This window comes from Euleptes europaea, chromosome 8, assembly GCF_029931775.1.
Source record: "Euleptes europaea isolate rEulEur1 chromosome 8, rEulEur1.hap1, whole genome shotgun sequence".
NCBI classification, from domain to species: domain Eukaryota; kingdom Metazoa; phylum Chordata; class Lepidosauria; order Squamata; family Sphaerodactylidae; genus Euleptes; species Euleptes europaea.
The window spans coordinates 58,712,389-58,732,631 of NC_079319.1; the positions used below are offsets into that span (position 1 = coordinate 58,712,389).

At 40.3% G+C, this 20,243-nt stretch overlaps 1 protein-coding gene across 1 annotated transcript in view; it reads left to right on the top strand.

Moving 5' to 3' along the window:
• Window positions 1-20,243, top strand: part of CEP192 (centrosomal protein 192) — a 68,681-nt gene that overhangs the window by 21,180 nt on the left and 27,258 nt on the right. Inside the window, exons 18-27 of the mRNA XM_056854941.1 lie at window positions 1,459-1,603; window positions 1,947-2,118; window positions 4,978-5,794; window positions 7,749-7,897; window positions 8,857-9,087; window positions 10,803-10,919; window positions 11,766-11,909; window positions 18,085-18,145; window positions 19,899-20,035; window positions 20,126-20,218. Coding sequence (XP_056710919.1) covers window positions 1,459-1,603; window positions 1,947-2,118; window positions 4,978-5,794; window positions 7,749-7,897; window positions 8,857-9,087; window positions 10,803-10,919; window positions 11,766-11,909; window positions 18,085-18,145; window positions 19,899-20,035; window positions 20,126-20,218 — 2,066 coding nt within the window. The remainder of the gene's footprint in view (window positions 1-1,458; window positions 1,604-1,946; window positions 2,119-4,977; window positions 5,795-7,748; window positions 7,898-8,856; window positions 9,088-10,802; window positions 10,920-11,765; window positions 11,910-18,084; window positions 18,146-19,898; window positions 20,036-20,125; window positions 20,219-20,243) is intronic.

Genomic DNA, 20,243 nt, shown 5'->3' on the forward strand with positions numbered 1-20,243 from the left:
GTAATCTTTAGTCAACCTCCTCCCTCCAGTTGAGCTATCCTGTGCCTTGCAAACTTTAATAGATTAGTTGGAGAGGAATGAGATGCTCCAGGTAACAATATTCAAGACATAGCAAGTATTCCGTGTGCTCATTTCCCATAGAGGTGGTGGAATTATTATAGGTGCCGTTTGTGGGTGCCCTAGTAGTGCCCTTGTTTCCGTGTATATCATTCTCCAAGGGCCAAACTACAAGTGACAGCAGGCATGGGTCCATCCCATTGTTGCTGATGCCATTTTAAAAGCATTTGTAGTTCCCAGAGCAAGGGAGCCAGAATGTCATAAGGTCTTCCTGTGCCGGTGGGATCTTTTCCTGATAGGTCACTTTGGCTTATCACTGATACACAATACTAATAAGTTATTTTCCAGGTTTCACATCGAAGAATAGTCTGTATTGAGCATGTAGATTAAATGGCCTCTTAGCATTCCTGCTTGATTATCACAGTCACTGCAAAGATATGCGAGAAAGAATACAAGTGATCTTTGTTATCTGTTCTTAACTGCAGAGGATATGGTGTTCAGAATGGAAGGAAATGGTGGTTCATATGACAATTTAAATGGTTGGATCATTTGCCATAGGTCCCAGTGTATTCCATTTGACTCCATTTTTGTAGGGCATTGCTCCAGATACACCTGAATTCATATTGATATCTCTGCAGAAGTCCACTGTATCTGAAAAGGGGGGGAAACTGTAGAATTATCAGATTTATTTATTTTTTCCTTCAGAGAATGTTCAAGGTAGAGGGAATGTTTCAAGAACTTCATTGAATGCTATCATACAAAGCTTAGAGTTTCAACTGATAGGAATCTAGTCCATTCTGTGAGAGGGGTGAGCTACTTCTGAAACAGCAGTTTGTATAGTATGCAAAAAGAAATAACCTGTCAAATGTGAAGTTTGGTCATTACTGCTAAAACATTCCACCATCACAGGTTGCCTTTCCTCCATGACAGACAGAAATGTTGAACTTCAGGGGCTGCTCCTTCTCATCATGAAGGTGACATTGTTCGCATGGAAGGCTGGGGTTTATTCCTCATAGTCAGATTATGGCATCTCAGGAATAGTCTGCCATTCTATCCTCCTTTTCTTTTTCTGTTTATCTGTATCACAGTGTTCACTGTTTGTAGTTCCACAGTTTGGTTGTTCTGCATAGTTCCCTTCATTCTTTAACAGTAGGAACTTTAAAGAACAAAGGGACATTAATATTTTTTCCTTCAGAGAATGTTCAAGGTGGAGGGAATGTTTCAAGAACTTCACTGAATGCTTCAAGAACTTCATTGAAGGGACATTCCATGGACATTCCAGAAGCCTGTGGAAGTCTTGCCTTCTGAGATCAATGGGAATAATCACCCATCATCACAAGATGTCCCCCACCATGACCAAAGAGCCCTCCCACGCCTAAATCTAATTTCCTTTCTGTTCAGGTGGAGCTCTTGTAGAGGCTGAACAGAAGCCTACATCTCCTGTGCCTTGTATGCAGATTTCAGATGAACAATACAGCTTCAGGCCTTCAACCTCTCCTGTTACTCATTCATCTCCAAGCGAAACTTCTGGAACAACCCTTTCAGGGTAAGGCCCATGCTTGAAAGCATAATGTTGGTGGGCAGGGAAGGGACAGTGTGCTGTTCATTTTTCTCATATTAATTAGCCAAGATTGTTTATTTTAAGAGTTATCGACTCATCTGTGTGCTATATTAAAGCTGGCAGCGTACATGGCCCTGTTTTCTCCCCACTAGTTAAGACTAGAAGAGAGGGAGAGGTACATATAAAGCTGCCAAGTGTTTCCTTTAGGGGGAAGCTGCTATTGTCCCAGAGAATCAGGTGGATGGCTAATTACAAGGCAAAGATGATCTAGACAAAGTTAAAAGGAAACTAGGATGTATAATTAAAATCTGTGTGCTTTGTTTCTTAGATGTGAAGTTGACGGTCCTTGTACAACGCCTGATTTTAAGCAATCATCTTGCAGTGACAGTACATTACCCCAGTCAGTATGTTCTAGTCCTAGCTTGGCCCGATTGACCTTTGTGTCTGCCTCTGAAAACACAATTAAGAATTTAGTTCTTTCTAGTCCAGAGAGATGTCAGGTAAGTAGACTGTCAGCTGCCAAATCACTTTAAAAATGGTAATATAGCTCTTCCTAATGTGTACTTAAATGGCTGCCTTTGCAGCACCATTGCATGTTAATCAAGAGCCATTGTGGTCCAATGTCTAGGGTATTCCGACTGGCTTGGCCAGGCTTAATGTTTGCTTAGTAATGAACAAATTCTAATTTGCACAGTGTTTCTTAGTAAATATTCCCCATAGGTAATATGGGGGGTATCTCAAAGGTGCTTGGATGAATCAAGGCAGCTGAAGTATTTTCCCAGTGCTAATGCACAAAAGTACCCAGCTTGCTGGGGGTAAAGGGAAGATGACTGGGGAAGGCACTGACAAACCACCCCGTAAACAAAGTCTGCCTAGTAAACGTCGGGATGTGACATCACCCCATGGGTCAGGAATGACCCGGTGCTTGCACAGGGGATTTTTACCTTTACCTTTTTTAATGCACAAAAAGTGATAAAAGGGAGTAAACCACTTAAGGCTACAGTTGGTAGATTCCATTCTATTGAATCGTGGTTGTTAAGATAACTATTTTATTAATGGCCTTTTTTATACAATAGTGCAGATCCACTGACAAAGCAACATGTTAAATGTGAGGGGGTCATTATGTTATCAATAGGATAGGTGATCTTGCTGCAACAATTGTCACTCCATTGATTGTCAGGGTTGATTCGGCTGATCTGGCTGGCTGATCTGGATGTCCCCTACCTCCCTCACCATTCCATGTGTGTCCCTTCTGAAGCTGCGCACTTGGTGGAAGCGGACGGCCACCCCAGATATTATTAATCATCTAGTTTCTTTCCCACTGCACCATCAGCTCTTTTTGCTTTTTGAGAGCCAGCATGGTGTAGTGGTTAAGAGTGGTGGACTCTAATCTGGAGAACCGGGTTTGATTCTCCACTCCTCCACATGAAGCCTGCTGGGTGACCTTGGGCTAGTCACAGTTCTCTCTGAACACTCTCAGCTCCACCTACCTCACAAAGTGCCTGTTGGGGGGGGGAGGGAAGGCGATTGTAAGACGCTTTGAGACTTCTTACAGTAGAGAAAGGTGGGATATAAAAACCAACTCTTCTTATTCACTTCTTAGTTTTATTGACTGCTGTAATCCTTTTTGGATTCAGTCTTTGGTTAGTCCATTATTTTTTTAAAAATGCATTCAGATTGAAAACTTGTACAGCAGAGAGTGAGCTTCTAAGTCGTCTTTGCTTGCTGTGCTAGTTTTCTGTCTATAGGAATTATTGTAGAATAGTCCCATATGTTAAATGTGATCCTCTACCTACAGCCTGACGTGGTGCAGTCCATTCTATCCCATCATTTCCCTGCATGTGTGAACCCAGGCCTCTTTCTGTAGGCCTGTAGCTGAGTAAAAGGATTTAGGCTATCTTTACAAATTTGGGTAGCATCCTCATCTGGCAGGTTGTGTGACCTTATTTGAATTCCTTTTTACGAAATTCCACATGAATCTAACAAGCAGTAGATACATGCCAATGATATGGAAAGCAAAGATCTGCAAAAATATACTATGTATCAGATATTCTGGGATCAATTGAATGTTGAGAGACGTTTGATGGAGGCTGAGTTAGTGAACTTGGTACATGCACTCAGCCTTAGACTGTGCTGGTTCTTGTATTGATCACTGTTAGGCAAGTTAGTTCAGCCAGGCTAGTGTGGATGATATCTGTTTCATCTCAATAGTGCTGACCCAATCCATAGTGCTACTTGGTAGTTCCTTCCCGCACTATTTCTTCATTTGCTTCACAGAATGTTGCTACCTGGAAACACTGTAAAACTGCCAATACACTTATGAGGAACTCAAGTTAAATATCTGCCCAGGCCAAGAACAACCATTCTGCTTGTCGTTCATGCTGCTTTTAGCTTTCTAGATATCAAAAGCATCAAGGAATTTACATAATAAATGTTTCTTACCAGGTGTTTTTGGCCTTTAAAATGGAGATTGATGTAGACTGTCCTAAGAACATTTTTCACTTAACAGTGCACCTTAAAGATGAAAGTCTTCCTGTATGAGCAAAACTTGTATGCTGCATGTAAATGAAATATTTAAGCACAGCAGTATCGCTCAAGATCTTTCACAGCACATTCCTTTTCTTAAAGGGCTAATTCTCACATTGCTTTGAAAGGATGCAAGTTAGCTATTATTCTTACTTTTGGTTTTTAGTTTTCAGAAGTGTGGTACATCTGACTTTTGAGAAGACATGTACCCCCTTACCCTTGACTTGCTTGAGTCGCTAGCAGCTAGTTATAGATACTATCTGTTGAGTGAGTGGGTGATCTCTTGATTCCTTCCGACTGTACCTTCTTCACATAAATGTATGCATTTTAGGATAATGTGTATTGAAAACTGTACCTTTTTATATCTTTAAAAGTTGTGTGTGAATGTGATGATGCAGGCAGTAGCACTTTGGTCTGCAAAGCATGACTTGCCCTTCTTCCCCTTTCAATGGCAGCCCCAAGGCACCCCCCAATGCTGCTCCTGGGGGACAGGTGACCCCCCAGGAATAGCTTGGGGTGTCAGAGGTCTGCCACAGAGGGAGGGAAATCTGAAATCACCCCCTTTGGTACTTTTATCAGGGATCCATACCTATATCAGTATATTTTATTGGCAAAAATTAGCTTTTTAGGGACAGCAGGCTTGCCCAGCTTTCATAGCCAATCATTTGTTGCTTCTAAATGTTTGTTTTCTTGTGTTTTACATGTATTGAGTTTTTGTACATGCATTATCTGTAGAGTTACTGGGAGGAGGAAGGGTGTAAGGTGTATTTTTTATATACAGTTGCTGGTCTTGATCAGATTTTAAAAATAACGAATCATTTCTTTCTGTTCAGAGCGGTGATGGTAATGAGTTGAGCACAACAATAGTTTGGGCGAGTCCACCCGCAGCGTTGGAGCAGGGCGCTGGGAAAAACCCCATTGCTTTACAAACGAACAAAAGCCCCTCCCCAAGCACTACCCAAAGAAGTCTTACTAAGAAACTAGAGGCAGCTGAATCTACAGAGCCTAAGAGCCAACCTGAGGACCAGAAATCATCAGCAGAATGTTCATCAAAAAGCAAAGATCAGTTTGCATGCTTTTGTCCTGACGTCGCACCTAGTAATAAGGAACTCAGTCGGGCCGATATGCCTGTAACATGCCACAGCTACACGAACACAGCACATGGAGTAGGCTTACCCTCTCTAAGTATGTTGCCGTCCTCCCAGGGCTTTGATGGCTGTATTCCCTTAAATCAAAGGACATCAAACTTGAAATCCCATAATGCTGCTTCCGAGATTCCAGCAGTGCCTTCTGTGATGCCGACCTTGTTAACAGGTTGTTCCCTCAGAGCAACTCCATTTGCCCAACAATATTTGGGAAATTTGCCATCAAGTGCAAATATTGCTGTGCCTCAGTATCATCTTGGTTGTCCTCAAGTTTTTGGTCTTCCCACGGGGCTGATGTATTCTAGCATCCCTGTGGGTCATGTTCAAAATTCACTGTCTGCAGGAATGGCCCTGGGTCCAGATGTTAGATCTGGATTGTTGGGCGCAACTCCACATTACGAGTTTACATCCAACCTGCATATTCTTAATAGCAAACCAGGGACAATGCAAGTAGCTGATGCTGCCGGACCTAGGCAGTGGGAAGCATCTGTGCCATTTCAATTCGGTATGCCCATTTTTCTTTTATTTTTCTCAGCGTTGTTTAAAACATTCTGAATCAGAGGCATTTTGTTCCCACTTTATACATCTTCTGTTCTCTTTGCTTGTGCTTTTTTTTCTTCTAATCATAAAGCATTTTGCGGGTATTGATACTACTTTACAGCATGAGAACAAAAATCTGTCTTGTGGCACCTTAGGCTAACGCACTGGTTGAAGCGTAAGCTTCGGTGGACTGGAGCCCTCTTCTTCAGATGCACGAAGTGAATCCTTACTCTCTGAAGCTGGCTCTAGGCCATTGAAGCTTAGGGTTTAATAAAGCAGGATGGGTTAGTCTGTCATTAGCTGTAGAAAAGAGCAAGAGTCCAGTAGCACCTTAAAAAAGGTAAGGTAAAGGTCCCCTGTGCAAGCACTGGGTCATTCCTGACCCTTGGGGTGACGTCACATCCCAACGTTTACTAGGCAGACTTTGTTTACGGGGTGGTTTGCCAGTGCCTTCCCCAGTCATCTTCCCTTTACCCCCAGCAAGCTGGGTACCCATTTTATCGACCTCAGAAGGTTGGAAGGCTGAGTCAACCTTGAGCTGGCTACCTGAAACCAACTTCTGTTGGGATTGAACTCAGGTCATGAGCAGAGCTTGGACTGCAGTACTGCAGCTCACCACTCTGTGCCACGGGGCTCTTCTGTAGCACCTTAAAGACTAACAAAAAAATTCTGGCAGGGTATATCTGAAAGAAGTAGGCTGTGGCTCGCGAAAGCTCATACCCTACCAGAAATTTTTGTTAGTCTTTTAAGGTGCTACTGGACTCTTGCTCTTTTCTACTGGTTCAATAAATGTTAGTGTCACAAGACTCCTTTGTGTGGTGCAACAGCTTAATACGACTACCCCTCTAGCTTCTGTTTACATAAGAAGCGTATTTCATTTTCTTGCCTGCTGTGCTGTTTATTTGTGGCGCCTCTTGATTTTAAGTGCTTACCTACCCATCTTGCTTTCTGTTCCCTTTCTTTGAATTTTAAATGTATGTTAGCCAATACAAAGTGTGATGTAATTTACAATTGCCTCAAAGTATAGAAAACGCAGTGGCTGACATAAGCATATATTTTTTCTACTGTAGTGGTTAAATTTAAATATGCTTGTGAAACTTGTGTGTATATATGCCTAATGTGAACAATATATTCTAGGGACTAAACATGATAGATTGGAGCCACTAGCTGTACTGCAGTGGTTCCCATGCTGATAGGGTAACCAGATAGATAAATAAGAACCAACTGTGCCATACAAGAATAACAAGGATTTCTTTTCACAAAGTCATCTTGAGCAAATCCATAGGGCCTTAGCGCATCCCAATATTAACTTTTCAATGTGTGTTCTACCTGTTAAATTTTCTAAAGCAAATAGCTACAGTAAGGAAAGAAGAAAATATATCCAGCGGCCAGCTATACATCAGGTCTGAGAAATTATTAAAGATCTTCTGTACTTCAAAACAGGCCTATGATATAGTTGGAAATTTCCGTATTAATGTTGCCAGGCAATAATGGTTTCTTGTATTGAACCTTTTCTACAAAAGTGAGCAAAATACAATATGCATACAGAAGGTAGTGACCGGGTTTCCCCCCCAAGCTGTAGTTAGTGTTATGCTGTTATGCACTGCTTCAGAGGGTAGCCGTGTTGGTCTGTGGTGGAACAGCTAGATTCAAGCCAGTAGCACCTTAAGAGACCAACAAGATGCTTGGGGTATATGCTTTTACTCAAAGCTTCCTTCTTCAGATATCTGACATTGCTGAATTTGAAATTACATTTCTTGGAAATACCTATAGAGCAGATACCTTCCTAGCATTAAATTTTGGTTTGATTTTTGGGATCACACTAATCTTACAGTCAACTGCCATGTCTAAATAGTGTCTGTTTTATGCTGGTCAAGATTTGAGTGTCTGGACTGGATTTTTGTTTGTTTGTTCCCTAGGCCATGTGAAAGTACCAGAAGAAATAAAATTCTGCAATGCTTGTTGTGTGGGGCTCACTTCACAAACCATCCTTAGCATTCTTAATCCATCTGAACGCTGGCTACAAGTCTGCATTGACCTGCGTAGCATTACTCTTAATGGGGAAAAGGTATGTAAACTTTTGTGTATACCAGAGATCCTTAGCCTTTCTGAGCTGGCAAGTACCTTTGGAATTCAGGGAATGGGGTTATGCATAACTTAAAAATACCTCTTAAGAGTACTCTTCCATATTTCAGGCATAAACTCTGCTTCAGGGTGCCTTTTAAAAATGAACATACTGTTTAAAAATTGTTAAAAATGTTTTCTTGCATACACACAGCTTATCTTCAGTCATACACTGAAGATCTTTGTGTGGTGGTGGCGGTTGCTGCCAAAGCATCTCTGTAAGTATTCACAGCCAATCAGATCTCTTGAGAGCCAGCATGGTGTAGTGGTTAAGAGCGGTGGACTCTGATCTGTAGAACCGGGTTTGATTCCCCACTCCTCCACATGAGCAGCGGAGGCTAATCTGGTGAACTGCATTTGTTTCCCCACTCCTACACACGAAGTCAGCTTGGTGACCTTGGGCTAGTCACACTCTCAGCCCCACCTACCTCACAGGGGTGTCTGTTGTGGGGAGGGGAAGGGAAGGTGATTGTAAGCCGGTTTGATTCTTCCTTAAGTGGTAGAGCAAGTCGGCATATAAAAACCAACTCTTCTCCTCTTCCTCCTCACTCAAAAGCCCTGCTGAACAAAACCCCCACCTGACCCTGTTCACTTTCTAAAACCATTTGATGTGTGCTAAGAAAAGTGCTGGCAGGCACCAGTGAATGCTGCATTGGGGAACTCTGATGTATAGCCTGCTTGAAAATACTACTTTGCCTTGCACTGTGGTAGGAGCCATACCAAAGTCCTCTATTTTATAAACCCTGTTCTTCACATATCTACCTGTGTAATTGGGGTGTGTGTGTGATGTGACAAGATTTGAATGTGGCTGACACAACCATAGATCTTCCGTAATTCTTTGTCCTCTAAAATAAACTTCCTTGTATCCATTGAAAAAAATTATTGAATGTGGTTTTTTTGCAGATGGAGCCTCTGAAACATGGATGCCTGCTGTTTAAGAACAAAACTATCATAGGACCATGTACTACAGAAGAAATAAAAATACTGTTCTTACCTTGTCAAGCAGGAGTCTTCCAGTGTGTGCTCAGCGTTGCCTCTTGGCCGTTTTCTGCAGATGCAGAGACTATAGTCCAGGCAGAAGCATTAGCAGCTCGGGTCATCTTGAACGCAGTTGCTGAAACTCCTGAACTCGAGGTAAAACTTTGATGTTCATTCTTTCTGTTAAGGTTCAGTTATGTTCAATCTGACAAGCTGCCTTACTGGAAAGTAGTTCAAAGTTGCTTTACTAGGAAAACAGGTGAAGGACGCGGTCTGCCTGTTATCCTAGTGGCTCCCTGTATAGATATGGATATTCTGAAATATTTCTGTGGCATTCAGCAGGCCAAGTTTTAAAAAACAGAATTGTGAATTCAAGTCCACAACACTGCTACACTAGCTAATTTAAAACAAAACTAAAACTGCGTCGAAATTTATTGAATTCCAAGTAACGAGAGTTGATTGTAACCATTTGGAGAGTGTGTGAGGGGGGAAGCAGTTGAGCTCTCAATATTTCAATTATGCTATAGGGTTTTGCATTTAAAGTTATGTCAGTGAAGTCCATGGAAATGAAACAACTAAACAAGACAGCATAAATGCACCATTAAGTAAAAACACTTATTTTGTGTCCGTCTTGGTCATAATGGTCTCTTAACCACTGGATATGTATCTTTTTTTCATGCTACTGAGAAAGTCTTTCTGTTTCTATTGTCATGAGACTTGGCTTCTTCATAGTCTCTTGTTCTAACTCAGAACTTTGGTTCAGGCTGAGGCCCTGCAGAACATGGAAAATTCCTGCTCTCTGAGTGCCAAGGCCCAAACTGACAGTGACTCGGAGAGAGAGAGATAAGGGTGGGGGGCAGTCCACAGGTGTAAGGAGTATAATCAGCCCTAATGGTTTCAAGGACACCCTAAGAGGCCTACACATTCGATCTACTTGAGGCATGAAATTATGGGAGCTTGTTAATTGGATTTGGTGTAACTGCAGAACACCAAATACTAATTGACAGCATCACCTGATTCATTATTTTACCTGATCAGCAACACCAATGGTCAGTTGGGGTACATCATTGGGCTTACATTTCCTTGGCCAGCCTAAATCACGCCAGAGCAGGCCACAAGGCATAAAGCAAAGATACTTCATTCTAGTTGGGTGCTCTTAGCCGTACCTTGAGGGCTTGGCTCAGCTCTTGTTCCTTGGTCCAAGGCCTTGCTTTGACTGGGGGGGGGGGGCAGGACGACTGGACACCTGTTGATTTTGGACTTTGAAACTATCTTGGACTCTGCCTTGTTAAGTACCCTCTGGATTTAGAAAACCATTGTAAGTATCTAGGACTAGCTATTTAGCTTTTGTTATTTGACTCTTGCTGTTCTTTGTTCTTTTTTGTATATTCCTGCACAACCTTTTAATAAATTACATTACATAAATTACATTATATTTTGGTGTGTTTTTGCATTTGGGAGGCTTCAGTGTAAATCCAGTATTCTGGCCCAAGTTGGCTACAGCTATTGAAGTAATTTATTTTGGGACTCAGCTTGTGAGTGTGCAACCTTACAGGGTTAGATTCTTGTTTAGACCTGGGAAGGGCTGGAGACTTGGTCCCTTGGTCTTTGGCTGCTGGGTAGTAAGGGTACTGGTGGCGGCTCTATCCTGAAGTTTATGGATTCACCCTTCAGCTGTTTGCTCTGTTGTGTCCTCCGCCCTGTCCTTGACAGCTATGCTCTAGTGGAATGAAGGGAGGGCTACATGGGATATTTCCAAATGGAATTCTTAGCAGCAAACTCTTGTCTGGGTTACTTTCTTTTCCATACAAAAAAAAAGTCTGTCTTGGTGTAGATCAATTTTCAAAGGCTGTTCCTTTTCCTAATATTAGGTGGAAGTAAACCAACTTGACTTTGGTGATCTGCCATCTGGCAGCTGGAAAGCTCTCCCACTAAAACTGATTAATAAGACGCATGCTAGAGTGCCCATGCGACTTGTTATCAATGCAGTAAGTATAGCAGCTGGTATTGTGTAACTCTGCCTGTGCAGTATCTTTTTTTTAAGTGCTTTTTTTTAGAGTTTGTAAGTGATTGCTATATTGGCTTCATCGTTGCTTACATGAAAGGTATAGATGGGTAAACTTTTCTTCTTTTCCCTCTTCCCCTTGGGGGACCGCCTGCTGTGCTCTCTTCGCAGTGTCCCTGGGTGATTTAACAGAACCTCCTGGCTTTAACACCTGTCTGTATCCCAGAACTTCTCTCCAACCGATCCTACAGTGGCAGTTGACTGACTGATATTTCCTTGTACACCATTGCATTGGTTTATGTTATAGTAATCTCCCACCTTGATTACTACAACCTTTCCCCTCTGGCCATCTGTTGTCAACTGCGGCACCCTCACCTCTGATCAGAACTCTGCTGCCACAGTTACTGTCTCTCTTATTATTTACATAATATGCTTCCCTTCTTAAGTTCCTGTACTGCCTTCTACCTAATTTGGATCCTACTCTAGGAAGATGGATCTGTCAAATGGCATAGGGCAATTCAGGCTGTGTGAATTAGGATTTTCTTCAGCAAGTGTCAGTTCTGTAAAGAACCATTTAATGTCCCAGGAGACAATGTCACAGGAATCTTTCTCCAGTCAGTAGTAGGTCTTTCACATAATGCCAAGGTTAGTTTCTCCTTGAAGAGGGTTGCACATAGTGTCCGGGATTCCTAATGATGAATAGAAACATGAAAATTTGCCTACTTGGTATATCAGAAGGATGTCATTAATTCAAATCAATGGGAAGTTACCTTAGTTATTGCATAGTTTCTCTGAACTTGCTTTCAATATAAAAATATTTTAATCGTAGAATGCTGTTGCATGGCGCTGTTTCACGTTTTCCAAGGAACCTGTCAATCTTCCCATTGAAAGTACTGTCCGTACATACAACATGTCTCAACTAACAGCTCCTTCTGTGATCTCCCATGTCATAAATCCAAGCTATAACGAACAGGTAAGCAGCTATAGACTGTGGTACATGTTTGGTTTTATAACTTTTTAGGTAATTTATGCAATATTCTGTATTTAGGTATTTATACCCTGCTTTTTTCCCCACGGGGGAGCTGACCGGCTTACACCAACATTCTTCCATTTTGTTCTAACGTAACAACCATCCTGTGAGGTCGGTTAGGCTGAGAGAGTGACTAGCCCAAGGTCATTCAGTGAGCTTCCATGGCAGAATAGGGATTTGAACTTGTCCAGAGCGTGTCCAGAGGAGGGTGATCAGAATGGTCGAAGGTCTGGAATCCATGCCCTATGAGGAGGTGGGTTTGTTTAGTCTGGAGAAGAGAAGGTTAAGGTGTGACGTGATAGCCATGTTTGAATATTTGAAGGGATGTCATGTTAATGAGGGAACTATCTTGTTCTCTATATATTGTCGAAGGCTTTCACAGTCAGAGTTCATTGGTTCTTGTAGGTTATCCGGGCTGTGTAACCGTGGTCTTGGTATTTTCTTTCCTGACGTTTCGCCAGCAGCTGTGGCAGGCATCTTCAGAGGAGTAACACTGAAGGACAGTGTCCCTCAGTGTCAAGTGTGTAGGAAGAGTGATATATAGTCAGAAAGGGGTTGGGTTGAGCTGAATCATTGTCCTGCAAAAAGTATCAAAGGTAATGTGCTAATCATTGTCCTGTAAGTATCAAGATAATGTGCTAATGAGGGTGTGGTATGTTAATATGGAACCATTGTATCCTGAAGTGATCTGTTTTTTTTTTTTTTATATATAAATTTTATTGGGTTTTATGATAGAAATTTTCCATTGCATTAAACAACATCTATAACAATATCGAATTTCAATTCTAACCTAAAGTTGTTATAATTCCATATCATATAATTAAAAAGAGAAAAGAAAAAAGAAAAAAAGAAATGGAAAATTTTTGACTTCCCCATCACCTCTATCTGCCTCTTAATAAAAAGTTCCTCCCGTCATAGGTAATCTAATCTTGATAAAATATCAATACCATATATAAAAAACCATAATCTGTTAGTAAATATAATTATGCTTATTCAATATAAAAAAAAATCAAAAATAATCCTCTGGATCAGATTAGAAAATATTCTTCCATTCTTCCCAATTTTAACTCATATTCACAATAATGCATCCACGCCCCCCATTCCCCCAAAAACCGAACGTCATTTTCTTCATTTAGAATAGCTGTGAGTTTTGCCATTTCTGCCACTTCAAACATTTTAACAATCCAGTCTTTTTTCTCTGGAGTTTCTAGCCCTTTCCATTTCGCTGCATAAAGCAGTCTCGCAGCTGTTGTGGCATATATCAAAAAGGTTCTTTGTGTTGCTAAGTCGTCTGGAATCATACTCAATAACATCATTTCTGGTGTTTTGGATATATTCTTTTGTAGTATTAATCTCAGTTCGTTATAAATCATGTCCCAGAAGTCTTTGGCTTTGTCACAGGTCCAACACATGTGATAAAAGGAACCAATTTCTTTGTTACATTTCCAACAAGTAGGGGACATCGTTTTATAAATCTTTGCAATTTTCTTGGGTGTTAGATACCATCTATACATCATTTTATAGATGTTTTCTCGCACTGACTGTGCTTTTATTCCTTTTAAATCTTTAGACCATAATCTTTCCCATTTATTTAAAACAATATCATGTCCCACATTTTGAGCCCAATCGATCATAGTTGGTTTAATCGTGTCCTGCTCACAGTATATTGTTAAAAGGAGATTATACATTTTAGAAATCAGCTTTGTATTATTGTCTAGTAGAATCCTTTGAAAAGGAGATTTTTCTTTAGAGAAACCTTTTTTTGCATCTTGTACAAAAACTGATTTGATTTGGTAATATTGAAGCCATTGTAAATCATCCTTAAGCAGTTGAAAGTCTTTTAGTGAGCATTTCTTTCCTTCCCAATTAATTAGATCTTGATAAGTAATAAATTTGTCTGGTCTAAGTGGGCGCAAAGTTAGCATTTCTTGGGGCGATATCCACATCGGTGTTTCTGGTTCCAAAATGTGTTTATATCTCATCCAAATACGAAGTAGAGAGGACCTGATTATATGATTACGGAATGTTGCTTGTAACTTAATTTTATCATACCACAAATAACCATGCCATCCACTTAAGTTATTATAACCTTCCAAGTCTAGCAAACGTACATTTGACAAATCCATCCAGTCTTTTAGCCATACTAAAGCTACCGCTTCAGCATAGAGTTGAAAGTTAGGCAGTGCTAAACCTCCTCTAGTTTTTAGATCCACCAAGTATTTATAAGCAGTCCTTGGTTTTTTTCCTTGCCAGATGAAGTTTGAAATGTCTTTCCTCCAAGTTTCAAAATATTTTGTTTGTGATATTATTGGTAAATTTTGGAATAAGAAGAGCATCCTCGGTAAGACATTCATTTGGATCGTTGAGATACGTCCCATTAATGACAATTTTTTGTTTGACCATATAATCATATCAGTTTTAATCTTACCCCATAACTTGAGGTAATTGTTGGTTAACAGATCTTTATTCTTTGCAGTGATCCAAATTCCCAGGTATTTAACTTTGTTAGCTTTCTCCCAGCCAGTATATGATATAAATTCCTGTTGTTGTATTTCCGATAAATTTTTAAATATTATCTTTGTTTTTTCTTGATTCACTTTAAAGCCTGATACTTTTCCAAAATCATCCAAAGTCTCCTGAAGTATATTCATTGACTGTGTTGGGTTTTCCAAAATTAGCAGTAGGTCATCCGCGAATGCTCTCAACTTAAATTCATGTTTTTTAATTCTTAGCCCGCGGATGTCCTCCATACTTCTTAGTTTCACACATAGCGGTTCCAACACCAACAAAAATAAAAGTGGAGACAAGGGACATCCCTGTCTAGTCCCTTTCGTGATTTGGCAGTTATCTGACATTGATTCATTAACCAAAATTTTAGCTTGTTGGGAGGTATAAATAGCCGATATACCTTTCTGAAAACGATCTCCAAAATTCAATTTATCCAAAATCCGTTTCAAAAAGTTCCAAGAGACCATATCAAAGGCTTTTTCTGCATCCAAAAATACAAAAGCCGCAGTTTGTTGAATATTATGGTCATAATATTCCAGTGAATCTAGTAAAATTCTTACATTGTCTTTTATTTGCCTTCCTGGTATAAAACCTGCTTGGTCCTCATGTATAAGATCCTTAATAAATTGCTTTATCCTACATGCCAAAACCGAAGCAAAAATTTTGTAATCCACATTTAAGAGCGATATAGGTCTGTAATTAGATGTTTTTTCTGGATCTCTTCCTTCTTTGGGTATCAGTGATATAAATACGTGTGACCAAGTCTCCGGGGATGTTCCCTCGTCCAAAATTGCATTGTAAAGTGAACCAAAAAATCCAACTAAATTGTCACTAAATGTTCTATAAAATAGTGCAGTAATTCCATCTGGTCCAGGTGTTTTATCCGTTTTTTGTCTCAGTATTGCTTCTTGTATTTCTTCCCTTGTTACTGGAGCTTCAATACATTCTCTCTGGGTCATTGACAAAGCTTTCATCTGTATTGAGTTTAGAAATTTATCTATTTTCTGTTTTGGAATATTTTCTTTCTGATATAACTTAGAGTAAAATGAAACAAATTCTTTCTGAATTTCTGAAGTTGAATAAACTGGTCCTTTAGCAGTTTGGATTTTTGTTATAATCTTCTTTTGAAATGAGTCCTTCAGTTGTGTTGCTAAAAATTTTCCTGGTTTATTTGCATATTCAAAATACTTTTGTTTAGCAAGTTTCAGATTTTTATTCATTTCCTCCATTATTACCAAATTTAATTGGTGTTTAGATGCAGAAATCTGTATTTGAATTTCTCTTCTCTCCTCTTCCTGTGTTACCATTACCAATTTCTGCTCCAAATTTTGTAAATTCCAAAGTATGTTGTTTGTAAATTGCAATTGAGTCTTCTTCCAGGCCGAGTGTTTCTGTATCATAAAACCTCTCAGAACAGCTTTGAATGCGTCCCAAACTGTATTTAAAGAAGTTTCCCCATTAAGGTTAATTTCAAAAAAGTCTTTCATTAAAACCTGTAATTCCTTTTGTATCTTGTTGTCTTTTAAAAGTTTATCGTTCATTCGCCATCTAAATGCTTGTTTATTGTTCCAATCAAAGGTAACAGGATTGTGATCAGAAAAAGTTCTAGGTAAAATATGAATTTTACGTAGTTGCGTGAAAATTGATTTACTGGCCCATATCATATCGATTCTGGAGTGTGAATCGTGTCTTGCTGAATAAAAGGTGTATTCTTTAGCTGTTGTATTCATTGTTCTCCAAATGTCTTGTAATTCTAATTCTGAAGCCATGGCAAAGAAAGTTTTAGGCAAGCATCCATCATTGATATCTTTTGCTTTTGATTTTTTGTCCAGAGATGGGAGAATAATTCCATTGAAGTCGCCCACTGAAGTGATCTGTTAATGTGTGAAATCCAAAGCTAATCTGCATGGCTATTGTTGACTGTAGTCTTTGTTAGTCTTGAGGTTTTCAGGACAGGAAGCCAAGCCTTATTCATTCTTAAACTCTCTTCTGTTAAAGTTGTGCTGATGTTTAAGAATTTCAGTGGCTTCTCTGCAATCTGACAAAATAGTTGGTAGAATTGTCCAGTCTTTCAGTGTCTTGGAATAAGACCCTGTGTCCTGTTTGTGTCAGTCCATGTTCAGCCACTGCTGATTTCTCAGGTTGGCCAAGTCTGCAGTATCTTTCATGTTCTTTTATCCTTGTTTGTATGCTGCGTTTTGTTGTCCCGATGTAAACTTGTCCACAGCTGCAAGGTATACGATATACTCCTGCAGAGGTGAGGGGGTCTCTTTTGTCTTTTGCTGATCGTAGCATCTGTTGTATTTTCTTGGTGGGTTTAAACACTGTTTAAACACTATCTTGTTCTCTGTTGCTCCAGAGACTAGGACACGGAGTAATGGATTTAAACTAAGAGAAAAGCAATTCCACCTAAATATTAGGAAGAACTTTCTGATGGTGAGGGCTGTTCGATGGTGAAATGTGCTGCCTCGGAGGGTGGTGGAGTCCCTGTCTTTGGAGGTCTTTAAGCAGAGGCTGGATGGCCATCTGTCGGGAGTGCTTTGATTGTGGGATCCTGCATGGCAGGGGGTTGGACTGGATGGCCCTTGTGGTCTCTTCCAACCTTGTGAACTTGTCTCCCAGATCCTAGTCTGACACTATTCATGACACTGTGGCTCTCGCAAGCTCCCATACACTGAGATTGTTTAATGGTTGTGCTTTCTTCACCGGCCATCTGATGTAAGCAGGAGCTATCAGGGATTGAGCTCTCTCAGTGGTAATTCCTCTAGCCCATGGAGTTCCCTGCTGAGCTTGTTCGCAGTAATGGGATTCAGATTGTAGGTGGACCCTAGCAGGCATTTGTGGTAACAAACAACTACTTGTTGTTCAGCTGTGCATCATTGATGCTGAGGGGAGTCAATGTGTGTGTGTGTACTGATACTAAGCTGCATATCCTTTTGTACAGGAAGATTGCATATTAATATTAAATCAATAGTCTTTCACTAAATGGTGGTATGAAACCATTGCCATCAGAAATGAAATCTTGTTTCAAGAAAAGTATAAAGTTTAACACACCATTTTGCCATGCTTCATAGTCACACAGTGATCGCTCCTTCCTGCCCTAAGTTTTTTGGTTATTGTTTTTATGTGTATCTTAGCTTGGTTTCAATAGCATGTTTATGTTAGTTTTAATGATCTTTTAGATGTGTTTTTATTATGTATGTTTTTAATCCTGGTGGCCCTGATGAGTACAGAAATGCAGAGTATAAACTTCGTAAATTTCTATGTCTGTCCACGTGCAGAAACCTTTTTTTGCTTTTGTTGTGACTTTTAATATCAGAAATAGCAACTTGACACCTCAGTCAATGGTGTCTCTGTCATGGTGTAGAAGTGCCCAGGTGGTTAAAGAAAGAAATCCCCCATTTTTCAGAAGACCTCTGCTCTTTTTCCTGCATCTGCTGCTCATGGTTGTAACAACTATATAGTAAAATGTCCTAGGTTGTTTTAAATGGTGGTTCTGTTCTAATTATGGAAGTAATGTCCACATTTCAAGCTTCATCATGGAAACATTTTCTTTAATATTGAAGTTTCTGTAGCATGTTAGACTTTACACAAATATCTTTCTCTACAGGATCCTGAAGCTGTAGTAGTTTGGGTCCAGTTCCACGCACCAAGCAAACGCATCTCTTCAGGTACAGAACTCTGACAAACTATGTTCTGAATGTGGTCAGTAGCAGGCGGCTGTTAGTCTAGCAGAATAAATTCAATTGGTGAAGCAGAACTTTGAACCTAGTAATGATCAAAATGTTTTATGTGTAGCATCTGCGGCCTAAATCTAACACGTGTGAAGAGGCTCTGTGACACGCATAATATTCTCTGAATGAGACAAATGTGTCTGGAAACCTGTATCCTACAGAGTAAGGCACATGCAGAAGACAAGCATGGTTACTACAGTCAAGCATAGAATACTTTGGGATTCCTTGTCATAAAATGTGTGGAAGGGTCCTTAGGTCAGATCTCAAAAAGTTATTTCATCATAATATTTAAGTCTTGTGCAGATTTTCATCCTTAATCTAGGAGGGAGCAAGTGTAAACATGCCTAGGTTAATGGAAGCAGTGTGCTAGGATATCCAGTTAACATACTGGTATTTTGGACAGGGCTGTATTTTTGTAAGTATGCACGTGCACTTTTTTTGCCAAAAAAGGCCAATGTGCCATTCCAACACTGATGACGGCAGAAAGGCAATATTTCCCTGTCACCATTGCATCTGTGTGTAGTCATCCAGCAGGGCTGTTCAGTGTGATTCTGGGGCTCTTACATCATAGCCCCGGGCAATTGGACTCCGACCATACGATGGCTAACAGCATGGGCTGCCTATTCAAACAGAAAAATCTGCTTGGTAACAGGATTAGAATCAGAGACTAAAAGAAGCCGCCAAGATTCTCCTGTAAATAGCAAGATAAAAAGCAACAGACTTCTGATGAAGCTGATGTGAAACAAGGATAAAATTGTGAAACCTTATTGTACAGTTCGCGTTTCTTGGACATACCGTATTTTTCCGTGTATAAGATGACGTTTAAAATTTAGCCCCCAAATTAGGGGGTCGTCTTATACATGGAAGTCAGCTGTTGCCCCGCTCTCTCTCTTCTCCGCCCATCAGCTGTTGGGCGGGGAAAGAGAACGAGCGGCCAAAGAGGCCTGTAGCCCTGGCTAGCCGGCATCAGGCGTTCAAACCAGTCGCCGCCCACCCGACCAGACGCTGGCCTGCCAGGGCGACAGGACTCTTCCGCTCGCTCTCTTCCCTGCCCAACAGCTGACGGGCGGGGAAGAGAGTGAGCGGCGAAAGAGGCCAGTGGCCCTGGCCGGCCGGCGTCCAGCATTCAAACAGGTCACCGCCCATCCTGCCCGACAGCTGATGGGTGGGGCCGTCTTATGGATGGAAAAATACAGTAATTGTATAGTTTGCATTGCTTGGACATAAGTATTTTTAGTATTATAAGGTTGTATGTGGAATTAGAAATCACCTTTTTGAAATTATATAAATTATCACATTCAGTTGCATAGTGGTATTTTTTTCTGTATACATGAGCCTTTTCATTTAAGGCTGCTGAAAAGCAGTAACAAATAATTACAATGTAGTAGTAGTAGTAGTACGTGTTGCACTGATTTTTATAAAATGAATTTAAGCTGCCATTTTTTGCCAGTTGCTTTAAATTTGTTTAAATAAAATTAATATGAAAACTTCGCTGCCACTATTGCAATGCCATTTGATTTCATTGTTGACTAGTTTTTAGCCCTTGTTTGGTTCTTAATGAGTTATTCAAGTACTTGCTCATTTGATTTCACTGTTGTCTGATTAAAACTTGAGATAATATGCTGTTGGCTGATTAAATAGAATAGGGGGCAAGATTTTAAGCAAAATCATCACATTTAAACTGTTTCAGATTGTTTGGGCCCACCAGATGAATACTTGGCAAGAATTGATGTGGAGGTTGATTGTCCAGAGCCGAATAACATTTTAAGTATTCCTCTGTTTGCAAGATCCGGAACTCCTAGAATATATGCCCCAAAGGGTCTGCAGGTATATTCTGAAAACCAAATTATCTCATTTTTGGTATATCCAGTCTTTCTGTATTAGATGTCAGCTGTTTGATATCATCTTTCCCCCCAGACTTTATATATGTCTGCAAGAATAGGATCATCGGCAAGACAGCAGCTGCCTCTAAAGAATGCTGGGAATATTAGAGTTGATTTAAAGATCACGGTGAGTAACTAACTCTGTTCTAACA